Source organism: Carettochelys insculpta, chromosome 4 (genome assembly GCF_033958435.1).
Source record: "Carettochelys insculpta isolate YL-2023 chromosome 4, ASM3395843v1, whole genome shotgun sequence".
NCBI classification, from domain to species: domain Eukaryota; kingdom Metazoa; phylum Chordata; order Testudines; family Carettochelyidae; genus Carettochelys; species Carettochelys insculpta.
In genome coordinates this window covers 124,569,895-124,585,137 of record NC_134140.1, presented here as the reverse complement: position 1 = coordinate 124,585,137, position 15,243 = coordinate 124,569,895, and the positions used below count along the sequence as shown (strand labels likewise).

The 15,243-nt window shown below is 47.3% G+C and overlaps 1 protein-coding gene across 1 annotated transcript in view; it reads right to left on the bottom strand.

Moving 5' to 3' along the window:
- SCD5 (stearoyl-CoA desaturase 5) overlaps nt 1-15,243 on the bottom strand; it is a 66,157-nt gene that overhangs the window by 5,579 nt on the left and 45,335 nt on the right. Inside the window, exons 2-4 of the mRNA XM_074992018.1 lie at nt 13,906-14,036; nt 5,272-5,477; nt 476-708 (exon numbers count right to left, since the gene is read on the bottom strand). Coding sequence (XP_074848119.1) covers nt 476-708; nt 5,272-5,477; nt 13,906-14,036 — 570 coding nt within the window. The remainder of the gene's footprint in view (nt 1-475; nt 709-5,271; nt 5,478-13,905; nt 14,037-15,243) is intronic.

The window sequence follows — 15,243 nt, the reverse complement described above, 5'->3', positions numbered from 1 at the left end:
ACATGTTTTGAAATCTTGGCCAGTAGCTGTGGCTTTTATCGTGACCACAGTGCTTCTGGGGCACTGCTGCTGGTGAGCTTCAGCTGCCTTTCATCCCACTTGGCAAGAACTGTTTCCTAGTTGAGTGCCATGGGAGTGCAATGCCAGCTGGAGATGGTGCTGTGTCCCTTACAAGAGAGGAGAGATAGGGCCAAGGTGTAATGAACACACAAGGGAATCTTCACTTAGGATTCTAGGCATACATGGCCCAGGAGCTGTCCAGCTATCTGGATCACAGACTGTGCTGCACAGGGTTACCGTAGAAATCCTGGCCAGGATTAAGGACTCAGGGAATAGATTGCTGATTGTCCTACGTGCATCATTCTAGCGGCTGCTCTGCTTGCAGTGCAAATGAATCCCACCGGTAGCCAGAGGCCGGCAAAGCGCAAAGTAACTCACCTTAAAGCTTCAGAGAAACATTTTACCTGGTACTCACCGATAGCTCCTATAGTGACAAAGGCGTTCTGCCGGGGGCTGATGTTCTTGTCATAGGGTCGATTGCCGTACATGTGAGCCGCACTGTTGACCAGCCAGGTGACGTTAAGTGAGACAGTGTAACGAAGGATGGAAGCAAGGAAGTAAGAATTCCACAGACTCTCCCCCCAGACGTACCAGGGCACGAGCGTGGGGAGCACAAAGCACATTAGCACCACGGAACTCTTATAGTACCTACAGGGAGACAAAGGGACAGGAAGGACAGCATTACCGCAACAGGACGGGGAGGGGGAGGGTGGGTTATAAAATGGGGCTCACTGAGTGGGAGTCCCTCAGTGGCTTTGTGCAGGTCACTTCATCTCTCTGTGCCTGGATTCCTCACCTGTAAAATGGGGATAATAGGGTTTCATTTGTCCTACAAGTCAATTTAGATGGCAAGATTTTGGGACCGAGACTGTCTCTGCTCTGTGTAGGACAGTGGCTAGAATGATGGGATGCTGAGCTCATTCAAGGCCCCTTGGTGCTTCTGTAGTGTAAATAATAATTATATTGAAAATATATTTTAAAAGAAAATCTGGCATGCGTTCCTGTATCTCCTCCTTCTCGCTCAGCATTGTCGAGAGCTATTTACCAGGAGATTTGTTTTCTCTTAATAGTGAAGAACATCTGTACACTTCACTGGCTACTGGGTTGTTTACTCATGCAGTTTTTACTCATTGCTGACAGACATATGTACTACTGTTGCCTAGTAAGTAGAGCATGGGACTAGCGTTGAGGCCTAGGTTTTATCCCCGCTCTGCCACTGGCCTGTTGCATGATCTATGCCAACTCACTTCACCACCCCGTCTCAGTTTCCCCAAGTGCAAAGTGGAGAAAAGAGGATCTGTGGATGAGAAGCACTATACAAAAGATAGGTATTATCTTTATTATGCCAAAGATATTTCACTGGAAAAAACATGCAGCAGATGGGGACCACTACAGCAAGGAAAAAAGCAGTCTAAAATCCAGTTGGCTTTCCCAACCAAAACAAAGGGCATCTCAGCAGACATTAGCTGCAGCCAACCATTTGGACCTTAATTTGTTTTTGCACAAAAATTATGCTAATTTAAGAGCAGCATTACCTAAAGTAAATGCAATCTGCCCTCAATTTTACCCGCAAGGGCAGATTTCTGCTGTATTAAACACAGAGGTCATTTTCAAACAATTATTTGGAATACCCAGAGTTTCCAGATGCAATCTTGCACTAGGAAGGTAAAAATATTTTTTTATTCTAAAAGCCTGTTTCTTTCCCCTCTTTTCTTCCTTGCTTTGTGCTTATATTTCTAACAGCTCTCGCTAAAGACAAGTATCAAGATAAATTACTTATGAGCAGCCAGGCCAATATACCCCTTGTTAAATGTGAGGAGTTTTTCTGTTCCTCCACAAGAATGTCAGTAGAGAAGTGTTTAGTGCTTTTGTTTCAGCTCTTTCTGTGCCTGTCAGCGGCTGTCAATAGGCTACATGGAAGATGTGTCGGCTTTTAATGGTAAACTGCACAGGCTGACTAAGAGAAATAATTAAAAGACTTGCTGAAAGGGAAAATAATTTCCATAAAATTGCAGCTGGTTTCTGTCAGGTGAAAATTGCATTCAACATTAATGCAGGGAGAAGACAGGTAACATCTGCTAAGCGGTGAAAAGACTGAACCCAACCGGGGAAGATCCAGATACTTATAACTCACTTATTTTGTGGTTCAAGGGGAATGGGGTCTGAGTCATTCAAGGTTCTATGACAGAGTATTTAAAGCCATAAATTATAATTGATCAAAATGTCCAGGATCAAACTGTGCAAAGCTTTGGCTGCAGACTTTGCAGGTGTGGGCTGTCTGTATGAAATGTACCAAGGACCACTTGCCCTGTATCCTGTATGGCAATTAAGGTATATTAGCTGGGCTGGCTTGCTCAACTGTGTTTGTGTCAAAGGCACTGCTGTCCTAACAGCTAGTGAATGTTCTTCTTGAATACTCCCAGTAGGAAACATTGCTTTTGGAGCAGGAATACTGGCTTTCTTTCCCCACTGCTGCAGGAAGCACTAAATGGCTGCGGCAGCAGAGTGAAAACGGCAGTGAATTAAAGGCCCGAGAGGTGACAGGTTTGTTACAATACATATGAAAGTTCTGTCTAGGCACACTGAGCCACGATTCATTTCCCCAGCAAGCCACAACTTGCACTGGCAGCAGTCCCATGCTCTTAGGTTTATTAATCACTTGAGATTTGCAATAGGATATACTGAGAATGTTGATGCTAAGGAATTAGCACAGATTCAATGAGGGGGCATTATTCTGCTGGTTCACGTGTGCTGATTATTTTGGCACTGAAGCATAATGAGCATGTTGCCTATTGCCACAATTTTTGTTTTCGCTTCCACAACTGAGATCTCAAAGGCACAAACTCCCACATAAAGGAAGAAGAAAATTAAAAGAGATGCTCCAGCTCAAGCAAAAGTGAACAGCAAGAACAATTGTGTGAGATTCCGTGGCCTATGTTAGAGATCAAGCCAGACCCTAATTGGTCCTTCTGGCCTCCAGATCTATGATTGTGAGAACTTTCTCATCTAAGTGGGTAACAGAGAAGATTTTACCCTTTTATTTTTGAAATTTAAAAGTCTTCTGGCATCGAGTCTGATTTGATTGAGCACCAAGGCCCCATCACAAACCTCACAGGCCTGAACTTGCCTACCTGGCTATAAGTACAGCCTTTGCCAGCACTCACTGAAGTCAATGGGATGCCTTCTGTTGACTTCAGTGGACAACGTTTCATCATGCATTTGACTCAGCGTAGCACCTACAGTCCCCAGTTATAGACAGCAGCTCCAGTGTGTTAAGCCTTGTACAAACACAGACCAAAAGGACAATCCATGTAGTGAGAAACTACCAGTATCAGTAAGGTCTGGGGTCCTCCCACTTATTTAGTTGTAAGTGTATGCACAGGTTGACCCTCTCTAATCTGACAACCTCAGGACCTGACTTGTGCTGGACAAGAGAATTTGCCGAATCATGGGAGGTCAGTACTGTCTAGCGCATTACTAACACTTCCACTGCTTACTGGGCTCTTAGAAGACATTTAGGGCTAATTTACATGTAAATAACAGCACAGAACACTGAGAGACAGGACTGGTGCCTGTAAACAAACTTTATGGGACCACGGGAAACACGGTCGCACCAATGATAAGTGGTCATCCAGCTATAAAATCATGCTGGATTACAGATGTTGCCAGATGAGAGAGTCCTGAATTAGACCGGCTCAACCTTTATTCTCCCATATACAGAAATAGAGGAGGGATTTTCATGAAACCTTTCAATAAAAATCAGCCCTTTGCTGAGACTGTGTAGAAGGTTTCAGCTGCTACCCCTCTTCCCCTGCCATCCAAGGGACATTTTGGAGATGGGGCAGGTTCAGACAAGGTGTGCGTAGGTGCAATGCCAGTGAAGGAAATGGGTTTGTACCATTGACTTCCAATCTAGCCGCCAAATCTATAAGCAGCTGTAAGGATGACCAATCTGTTTCTTTCTCAGAATTTGAGGATGGAAAAGTAATTGTCAAAGCCCTGAAACGTGAGAACTTGCTCTGTCGGTTCAGCCAAGTTTGTAAAACGTGGGAGGGGGGAACAGGACTCACCCATACAGAGCTGGAGCTGACAAAGCAGAATAAAGCAAGAGGCAAACAGAAAGGGAGAGCGATGTGACAAGTGCTAATCTATGCCAGGAGGGAGGCAAAGAGGGGGCGAGTGAGAGAAAGGAGGGTGAGGGGCAGAAAGAGTATAATGTGACAAGGGAGAAAAGGAGCCAGCAGGCGGAGCAGAAGGATTATTGATCCAACAGATACAGGAGCAGCAAAGAGGCAGGAAGACAAAGAAGACAGACACAGAAGTTAATAGGCAACATGATCAGATAGACAAGGAGACCATGTACAGGACGGGGAGATATGGGGGGAGGGGCAGCTCCTCCCAGCCCTGGGTTGCTGGGAAGGACGCGGCAACTGCCAGTGATCCCCCAGAGCCCCAGTGAAGTGGCAGCCGCTGGCCCTCCCCCAGGGCCTGGGGGAAGCTGCAGCTGCCAACGCTCCCCCTGCTTCCCCGAGGCTCAGGGAAGCGCGAGGGGGACGGCCCAAATACAGGACAATGAGTCCCTTTGAAAACATAAGTTGGGCCACCTTTTTGGCATCCCAAATACAGGACCATCCCGCCCAATGCGGGACAGATGGTCCCTCTACAGATAGAGAACAGACCAAGAGCTGCTGAAGAGGCTGAAGTCTAAACAAAATCAGGGCAAGAGAATGTAAAGCTTGTCCTGGAAATCAGGGTAACACACCTCTGTTAGCCCCTGCACCTGACCGTCCCCTCCCCGGAACCCCAAACCCCCAGCACCTGTCAGCCCAACTCCCCCCCACCCTCAGAAACTGAGGTAAGTGTCTATATTCCCATCCCCCTCCTGAACCCTGCCCACATCTCTGCCCAGCTTCCCTCCCCAGCCCTCTGGGGAGCTGGTCCCCTTCCTGTGCCTGGTGCCCCAAGGGGATGCTCTGCCCAGGGTCCTGGGAAGAAGAGCTTGCAGCACTCATCTCCTGGTACCCAACAGGTTCCTGGTGGGCAGTGGATCTATTTGCAAAGACGTTTAGGGGAGGAAAGAAAAGGAAAGTATAATATAATGTGACAAAAAGACTAGTGAAACCCCGCAGATCCCCAGCTCTCTGCCACAGCTCAGATCCCCCACAACCCTCTGTTCAGATCTCCCCCATCCCCCAGGAGTAGTTCACTTACTTCCTTTGAAGTCGCACAACGGGGTCATCCAGCAGGTCGCTGAAGTCCAGCTTCCTGCCTTTCTCGATGATATCGCGGTGCTTGCGCACAAAGAGCCAGCCGATGTGGGAGAAGAAGAAGCCCCGGCGGGCATTGTGGGGGTCTGCGTCTGTCTCCGAGTACTTGTGATGCATCCGGTGGTCTCGGCACCATTCGAAAATGTCATTCTGTGTGAACAGCCAGGGAGGGGCAAGAGAGGCAGATTTGGCATCATGATTTGGGTAGCAGCTTATCACCCCGTCCCCCCACGCTAGTAGATTTGAATCATAGAACGGTTTTCGGAATCAGCTAAGAAAAATAAATGACGTCAGATTAAATCAGAGTGCTTCTGTACATACAGGGTGGCACTTGCATAGCCACACCTTGCAGCTCCCTTTAGGTTTTCCCTCACCCAGAGGAGCCAGACTTGTAGTGAAAAGGAGGTGACCCTGCAGAAAGGATTTTAGCACCCTTCATTCCTGGAGCACTGTAGAGCTTGAGGCATCCACGTCTCTTTCACACTTGCTGTAAATTGTCCCAAGAAATCCAGAGATAGTTTCAGCTGCTTCTAAAATAGCTGAACTTCAAAGTTTTCACAGAGGCCAGTCTAGAGATGGGGCTTGTGAAGACTAGATCTGGATTCAGGCTTCCCTAATGGTTGGCTTATTCCCATCGGGAGGGTGTTGATTCAGGTGCATCTCCAATCTTACTCACAAGGGAACCAAGGAATTTGCTCAGTGTCAGAGAATAACCACACATCCCGGCTGAGTCATCAAATGTATCCCAGTAAAAGCAACAGGTGCCGGTACTGCTGAAATCCCGACAGTGTCCAGCTTACTGGGGTTGAATGAGACACTCAACAAATCTGCCCTAATCTCATCCTTCTTCATGTAAGCAGGGGAATGGACCCACTATTGAGTGGAACTTTCCTGGCTCCTACGCTACCCTGGTGAAACGGGCTAGTGAAAGGACCCGAGTCACCACTCCAACTTCCTTTACCCAGAGCCTCCCTGGCCCTGAGGGCTCCCCTTCCGCTCTCTTGTGAAGCAGAGCCCTTGTAACTCCAACAGAACTGGAATGCAAGATTCCTGGGGGCTCAACTCCCAACCTTGTGGTCACCTGGGGCAGGGGCTAGGGTGTCCCCACTCCAGGGTCCTCGTCTCATACTGAAGGCTTCCCTGACCCACAGATGATTATACACAATTCAAAGCAAATACAATTTATTAAACAATCTGTTTTTAAAAAGAAAAGTGGAAAAAGTAACTGGAAAACGAGATCACTGTGCTCTGTGTCACACGGACCTTTCAAACAGCTTCTCTGGAATACCAGGGCAGGTCACAATCTGTCCCAGGCCTCCTTCTCTGGGCCTCGCTGTGCTGCAGGTCAGACACTTGCTCTGGGTGGGAGGACCCTGACTCCCAGCATCAGCTCCTCGCCAGTCTGGCCTGCAAGGCTTCATTTTTGGGGGAGTCCCCCTGAGCTGGGCCCTCTGCTGGGGGTGGCCTTGCTTTCCCCTGCTCCTCACTGCACCCAGCTCCTGCCTGCTCCAGCCTCAGCTCCAGTCTGCTTCTCTGGCCCTCTGGCTCTGTGGATGAAGCCTTGCTCCCAGCATGGATCTGCCCTCAGTGCGGTGTCTCGGGATATCTGGCTGTAGCTCTCCCCACTGCACGGCTCTGCTGCTGGGCTGTGCTTCTGGCTCTCTATGGCAGGCATAGCTCTGCTCCCAGCTCAGCTCAGGCACATGTCTTCTTAGCTTGGCCCTGCTCAGTCTCATGCAGGCAGAACCAGCTCACAAGGAAGCCAGGACTCCTCTGGCTTGCTGACTCCCTCATTAGCCTGTCAATCAGGCTGACCTGGACAGTTGGTCTCTTCCCATTGTTTCTAGGCACAGTCAGTCTCAGGGTCCTGTGGATTAATACAGCCTGGCCTGCAGGTGCAATCCAGACAGGATCAGCGCTGCAAGATCATTGACTCTCCCCTTTCTTTTGGTACTGGGGCAAGCCAGATCATAAAAACCTCCCCCGAGAGATTTTCAGTAAGCCTTACTGGACAGTCACAGCTGCTCCAGCCCAGAATAATATACCCCTCTTTCCGCAGGGATAGTCTTCTTTCCTGGGATGCAGATACACTGCCTGGAGAAGAAATGAGAGTCTGCAAGATCCAGAGCAGAACACAATCCAATTTACCGTCACCATAGTTATGCAGACCAGTGGCCTACAGCGGAGCTCATATCTGTGCAAAAGCTTCTCGGAGGTTATTTTTAAAAATGCTTTTTCCTGCGGGTCTCTGAGTCAGCAGCATCTGGCTTGGAAACACGTAACACTCACTCGAAAAGACCATACTGCTCTGAAACTGCTGAAGGAGAGGCAGTTTGGAGGATGGCTTATTTCTGCGTTCTGGCTCAGCTTGCTTAGCAATGGAGTCAATATCACTGTACAGTAATCCAGTGGCCCCTCCAGTCCTGGCAGCTCCAGTGGTGGTGGTAGCGGTGACCCCCAGCAGCAGTGGCGGTCCTCCAGCCCTGGCGACTCTGGTGGTGGTTGTAGCGGTGGCGGTCCTCCAGCCCTGGCGGCTCTGGTGGTGGTTGTAGCGGTGGCAGTCCTCCAGCCCTGGCGGCTCTGGTGGTGGTTGTAGCGGTGGCAGTCCTCCAGCCCTGGCGACTCTGGTGGTGGTTGTAGCGGTGGTGGTCCTCCAGCCCTGGCGGCTCTGGTGGTGGTTGTAGCGGTGGCGGTCCTCCAGCCCTGGCAGCTCTGGTGGTGGTTGTAGCGGTGGTGGTCCTCCAGCCCTGGCGGCTCTGGTGGTGGTTGTAGCGGTGGCAGTCCTCCAGCCCTGGCGGCTCTGGTGGTGGTTGTAGCGGTGGCGGTCCTCCAGCCCTGGTGGCTCTGGTGCATCACCAGCATTTACATTCTTTGGGGGTGGCCGGGGGGGGGCTGACAGACAGTCTGTTATTTCCGAATTATGCTAAATTGGGGTCCAGTGAACCGAGGGTTTATTGTATTGTCCCAAACCAAATGATGGAACCTGTCGCGTACATCATCAATTTCTCTAGCAATGAACACAGCACAGAAAATAGGCCAGATCTTGCGAGGCACCAACAATTTTTTCCCCTCTTGCTCTTATCAGGAATGCAGCCCTATACAGAAGTGGGCCCAATATGTGACAAAGGGCCTAAAAGACCTGCCAGAAGGAACCAGCTGCAGTAGCCCATCACCGAAACAAGGCTTCAGCTCCTCAGCCACCTAGAGCTTCTGCACCGGCAACAAATGCCCACAGCTACGCTGGAAAATGAAGGCTCAGAAAAGTCAAATATGATTTTCACTCCCTGGACTTTTGTCATTAGTTTATTATCTTGAGATCTCTGAAAAAGGGAAGTCAGTTGCAGTGATGCCTCTTTAAATCAAGGGCTGCCACTCAAGGCCGGCATAGTTGCGGTCACAGGGAGATGGGAGAGAAGGAAGGCACTTGCAGGGACTAAAATACCACAAACTGGCCTGATTTTCAGTGGCCCTGAGCCTCCGTTGTCTGGAATGACAGCTGCTGGCTGCTGAATACCTCTGAAAACCAGGCCACTTCTTTAGGTGCCTAACTGAAAATTTGGGCTCCTAATTTTAGGTGCTTATCTTTGAAGCGGTAAGTCTGGGTTCTCTTTTACAGCAGTGTGTTCAGCAGCGACCTCGGCCTCTCCCCTCTTCGGGCAGGTCTACACTAGGCATTAAAGTCAATTGTAGATATGCAGTTCTAGCTACGGCAACTGGGTTGCTAGAATTAACTTATCTACAATGGACTTACCTGGCCGTCCTCACAGAGGGAGTTTGACGGGAGAAAATCTCTCATTGACTTCCCTTACTCCTTGCAATATTGACGTGTGCAGGGGTCTACTGTCAGCCCCAGATAGATTTCGCGTGTCCCAACTAGGCACACGAAATCGAACCCTGGAAGACTGACCCTGACCAGGTCAATCTTCTGTGTAGTGAAGTCATACACTGAGTTACTTCCATAGCACAGCATAGAAGGCAACACAGCATATGGCGTCCAACAGCGCGTATTTTATGAAGGTCAATAGTACCACCACTATCCATCTCAGCAGCTTTCTTTTCAGTAGGAAACAGAGCAGGCAGACACAGCCGGAGAGTTCGGTGCAGCAATGACAAAAACAGCCTTTGTGGTTTGCCGTTATTGATGACAAAAGAAGTTAAGTCCAAGAAGACAACTGCATAGGGCCACATTTGGTGGATGGAGGAGCATCTGTGGCCAGAGTTTATAGACATTACTGAACTGTGTATCAGCCACCAACTTTTGAAAGAACCTATGGGGTGAATCCTCAGTACTGCTGCGTGAGACCAAGCCACAGAATGAAGGAAACTGCCTCAAATCTGCAAGTGATTTGAATTCCGTCACCCTGAAATTGTATCTGGAAGACTTTCAGGAGTATTTAGAAATAACCCCTTTTGACCTTTGTTCCAGCAGAGAATTAAGGAGACACAAAACCCGAACTCAGCTAGACTATTGTCTCCACACTGTACTAAAGAGAGACTACATGACATTTACATGGGAATGTAACGATAAGTCCTAATTCCTGTCATGTGACATGGATATTAGTTTTTTATAACATTAAACCACATCAGGTGACTGGAGCCAAGAAATACAGACATGTCCCTTTGCAGCATTCCTGTATGTCACACCCGCATATCAGAAGAAAACTAAAGCTTTCGTGAAAACGAAGTGTATGAAGTCACCTGAACCTCAGCCCGGCTGAGAGCTATTGGAGACAGCTGCATTACTTCCAAATTTTTTGGAAGCAGGTGGCACTGCAGAGAAACCAGAGAAGGTAAAATCCTCCAGGTTGGTACAAGGGCAGGTTCAGAGACATTGAAATTTTACATTACACTCCATGGGGAGCATGATGGAACCTGAGACTACTAGACAAGGTTATTTGCAAATGGGAAACACACAAGAATGTCACTAGGGAAAGGCACTTTCTCTTTTCCAAATGAAACTATGGATCGTTATGTTAGAGACCTACATAAAGTTATTTTTGGCTTAGTTGATAACCAGGTCAAAGCAATTTTTAGTGCAAGACATTCGCTTGGTCTTGTGTAGACCAGTGGATATTTGAAGGGCTTGTGAAAATTGTACTTCCCCGAATGAAAGTGTTAGTAAGCTCTGAAAGAAGTAAATGGCATCTAATTAAAATGCATAAAGACAGACTAGAAGGGCAAATAGACAACAAAGACCAGAACTGTTTGCATTCACACAATAGGTAAAGGAGGGTGGTGTCACACATGTAATAGCAGCAAACTTTAGCACACATTTGTAATAAATACAAGAGTAAAATGCTTACCTGAACGTACGGCTAGAAGACAAAGCTATGAGGAAGATGCAAACCAAATTTCTTTGTTGGGTCTCTTAAAAAAAGCTTGCAAAATGAGGATTTCTAGCAGATTGGTTTCTGATACAGGAAATAAACGACCTGAAGTGAAATTTCACCAGATGCTGCAGCTAAGTGCAAGGTAATCAGAAGAAAATGATCAGTGACTGACAGTCAGTGCCACAGTTCAGTAAGGCCAGATACCACTCAGCAGGGTTTGACATATGAAAGAAAAGAGCTAAGGGATAGGAGTCGGAAGTAAACACCACTCAGATATTACCCCTTTCTGAAACAAAAGAGTGACCCAGCCTCAGAAAATGAACTCTAAATGGTTGGTTGAGAGAAACAGGTCAGGAACCTCCAACCATAAACATCCCCTGGGACTGTAGAGATAAAATTGTTGCATCTGATAGGACTTGTGCAAACTATCATGTCACAAGAGCACACAGTGTGAGGTCAGAAGTGGGACATGATTATACTAAGATATTAGACATGGTGGGAAGCTACCTACTGCCCCTGAAGCTGACCCAGGGCAATGGTCAGGAGTCATGGCAACCATCATCCTGTCACTGGCTCCCTGGCCCTTTAAGAGGAGTAGGGCTCCACCTGGTCTGTGATCAATCAGCTACGCATCCACCCCGGACTTTGTATCCTGATTGGCTAGACATCAAATGGCACTGTTCATTTATAAGTCCCAACTGGAGTTGTGGATGAGAGGTTGGTCCCTCTGGTAGGCCCTGGAGAAAGGTAACTCCCAGGGAGATGCCTGGAGAAAGACTAAGGAGAGTTGCAAGAAGGTGACAGGCTCCGGAAACAGGGAAGTTCCCAGAGGGGAGAAGCCCTGAGTCCCTGCTCCACAGGAGAATGAGGAAGAGCTAAGCCAGGAGGAGGAGCAGCAGCCCCTATTGTTGATGGTGCGTTTGAGGCTAGTTTCTAAGTCTGTTACCAATGCCTCACCAATGGTGCTGAAGGAGACCACAGCTGGAGGGTGGTGAAGAGGGGGGGAATTAAGGTGGGGGGGTGTAGTGCAGTGGCCAGCCATGCGTGGATAGCTGCACAGACTGACTCTGCCACAGCTTCCGCAGATGAAATAAACTGGCGCAGCCCTCAGGCTGGTGTAACTTACACGGGGTGACCTGGACTGCTGCCGTTCTGACCAAATGGGAGTTCAGGGGCAGCACAAAGCCACTTTTAGCCCCCTGCCTGCCCCCCATCAGGATTTGCTTCGTACGCCCCTGAGTCATCACTGAGTGGCTCATCCAAGTGTGAAATCTGCCCAAACACAGGAAGCAGACTTAAGCAGAACCACTGAAAGCACAACAATCCTGGTCCCCCAGATCTGAGCTGGACACCAGCTGACAGCTCTGAAGGTGGGGGGATAGGAGGTTTGGGAATTTCCTCTGAAGAGTGGCCTGCTGATCCACCAACTCTTAAACTTGAGCTGTTTGCTCAGCACACCAAGCAGCAATGGCAGGACACTCTGCAGGGCTGCCTCTCATTAGTGGAGTGGCAGAAAATAGCCTGTGCTCAGACTAGGCACTAGGGCAGTACGATCAAATCAAACCTGTCCCAAACCATGTTAGAACCACAGCTCTACAGCGCACTTTGTAGTGGGAGGAGAGATTAAGAAGATTAACACTTTGTCTTGCTTAAAGAACAGGCTACGAAGCACCCTGGCAGAAGCATACAAAACAGTGATTGGTATAGAGATCTGTTGGGTGCTACGCCTCACCCTCTTTCCTAATGAAAGAAATGGAAGGTACCAAATCTGAATGAAAGGGAACAGGTTGAAAACAGATAAAAGGAAATATTTTCATTGATGAAGCATATTAAACTACAGAGAGGTAGCCAAAGAAGTGGGTCTGTCCCACGAAATCTCAAAACCCAATAAATTATTTTGTTAGTTTACAGGACTGCATATTGACCTGTGGCTATGTCTACACTTGCCCCCTTCTTCGAAGGATAATCAGCTTGATCAGAGAATACTAATGAAGTATGGTGATGAATAAGCATCACTTGATTAGGCTAATTCTCCCCACAACTACTTTGAAGTTGAAAAATTTGGGGGAGTAAGGGCATTTTGAAGTTGTGTGGGTACTTTGAAGTGCCCACGGCTACACGGCATGCCAGCATTTCAAAGTTCGATGCTTTGAAGTTGCCCCAGGGAGAATTAGCCTAATGGAGTGTTGAGTATTCACTGCAGCACTTCATTAACATTCTCTGATCAGGCTGATTACCATGCCCCCTTCGAAAAAGGGGGCTGGCATAGACATAGCCTAGGGGATTCAATGGCACAAGACATTACTGAAGCTGATGATTTATATTAGTGGTAAAATATTTTACAGGTACACTAAATAAATGAATGTAAGTGATGTCGTGTGGCCTAGTGCCGGGGTGCGGAAAGTGGAGCTCTCGGGGGGGCATGAAATTTTGTCAGGGGGTGCAGCACAATTGGCTTCTGGGCCTCAGGCTCATCCCGCTCATTAAAATGTGTCGAAATATGTTACTGTTTTTATAGATGTGTATTCACATTTCCAACCCAATTAATAAAGTTTTTACATTTTACAGACTTTTCTCCCACACACGCCAAAAGGGTTGGGTTTCGTTTTTTCATAACCAACATTTCCATCAGTTGGATTACATTGGACAGGTTGAGGGAGCCTGCTAATTGGAGGGACAAAAAGTGGGGCCCAACCTGAAAAGTTTGCTCATGCCTGGCTTAGGGCTAATACAGAAAACTAGGATACATGAGACTTAGGTTGCATTGCCCGGTCTGTTAACTTGCCTCCTGTGTGACCTCATGTCATAACCCTGGGCCTTCCTACCTGTAAGTTATGAACATGTGGCTAATAATACCTATTTTGTAAATCTGCTGATGAAAAACATAACATGAGAGCTTGGTTTTATTGTTGTTTTAGTAATTAAGATTAAAATTGTGCCTAAAAGATATCACAAACCAATATTTAGTTACTTGGATTTAGGAAGAAACGTTATTACAGGAGCATAGTAGCATGTAATTGTCCATCATGGAGGTTTTACACAGTCGTCTGAAGTGCTGGTACTGAACACTTTCAGACATGGGGTACAGGACTCCATGGCCGTCAGGTTCCCTTTGCACTGGATGATGCATATTCATGAGAACTGCAGCCCTGCTTTAGCACAGCACAGAAACAGAAGAGACCCTTGTGCTGGCCTGGAGAAAATACTGCACAAAGACTGAAGATAGCATCTAACAACTGCATCCCTACCTGAAAAGCCATGGAGTTGGCCACAGCCAGGAATATCCTCAAAGGCAGCTTGGCTTTGTAAGACCGGTGACTCCATAAACGATGTGCACCGGCTGTCACTCCCAGAGCTGTCATCAGGAAGCATAAATATGCTGCAAGACACAAGTACATTTATTGTTTATGTCAAGGATCTCCTGGTACTCTTTTCCTGTGTAAAAATCTCGAATCAGTCCTTCTGGGAGACAGTGCTGCCTAGTGGAGAGGGCACAGGAATGGGAATCGGGAAAATTGCATTCTATTCCCTGCTCTGTGACCTGGCACAAGACACATCACCTCTGTCTCTTCTTCTACCCTCTGTCCATACAGACTCTAAACTCTTCAGGGCAGGGACCATCCGCACTGCCTAACACAGAGATCTGCAACCTGCAGCTCCGAAGCCATGTGCAGCTCTTTAAGAACTTCTTTGTGGCTCCCGACACTATTATTGCAAACTGAAAAAACAAACAAAACAAAACCTCCTGATTATTTTCAATAAATAGTGAACATCTAAAAGCCCAACAATGAACAACTCATATCTAAATAGCAAATGATAGGTTATCTTGAAACATTGGATCACTCCCCCTCTAATATGCACAGTGCGTTGTGGGTTATGATAGTGTTTTTGTGTTTTGATTGTGTTGTTAATGGAGTCTTGATTTTAAGAAGGAAAAGAAAGCTTGCAGCAGTCCTGCTGTGAAGGACGACGTGCATTTTAAGAAAGAAAACTAAAATTAAATTTGAAGTAAAATTGGCATGATTAAAGCAGGTTCATGAGTGAAAGTCAGGAAGACCATGGTACAAAACACACACATGTAAAGTGTAAGGAAGTCAAATATGTAAAAAGTTTGTATCACATTATTGTGTCTACTGTTCTGAAAACAGGGATTACGACGAGTACGGTTTGATGTTTTTAGGGACCATCCCATATTCACACGTATTGGCTATCCTAAAGAATTCTACAGAGAATTATATCCCTGTTATGAGACTCCATAGCATAGTTTTAAAAACACTCAACTGCACAAAGGCTCCCAATGGCAATTAAATTTTATAGCCTAATACCTACAGAACCCTATTACATTGCTGTAGCACATGGTTTCATGCCCATAAAATCCCATAGGATTTTTCTTTATGGATTGCTTTCTTCTATCCCTTCAAGGCCTTGTTTCCATGGTGACCTTCCTTCTGGCAGAAGAGGGCAGGGGGGGTCCCCAATGTAAGCCCGCCATCTCCTCTATCATATCAGCTCCTCTATCCTATCCCTGCATGTCAGGGTCACTGCAGGGAAAGGTGGTGTGGAGGGCAGCAAAAGGAGAAGAGATT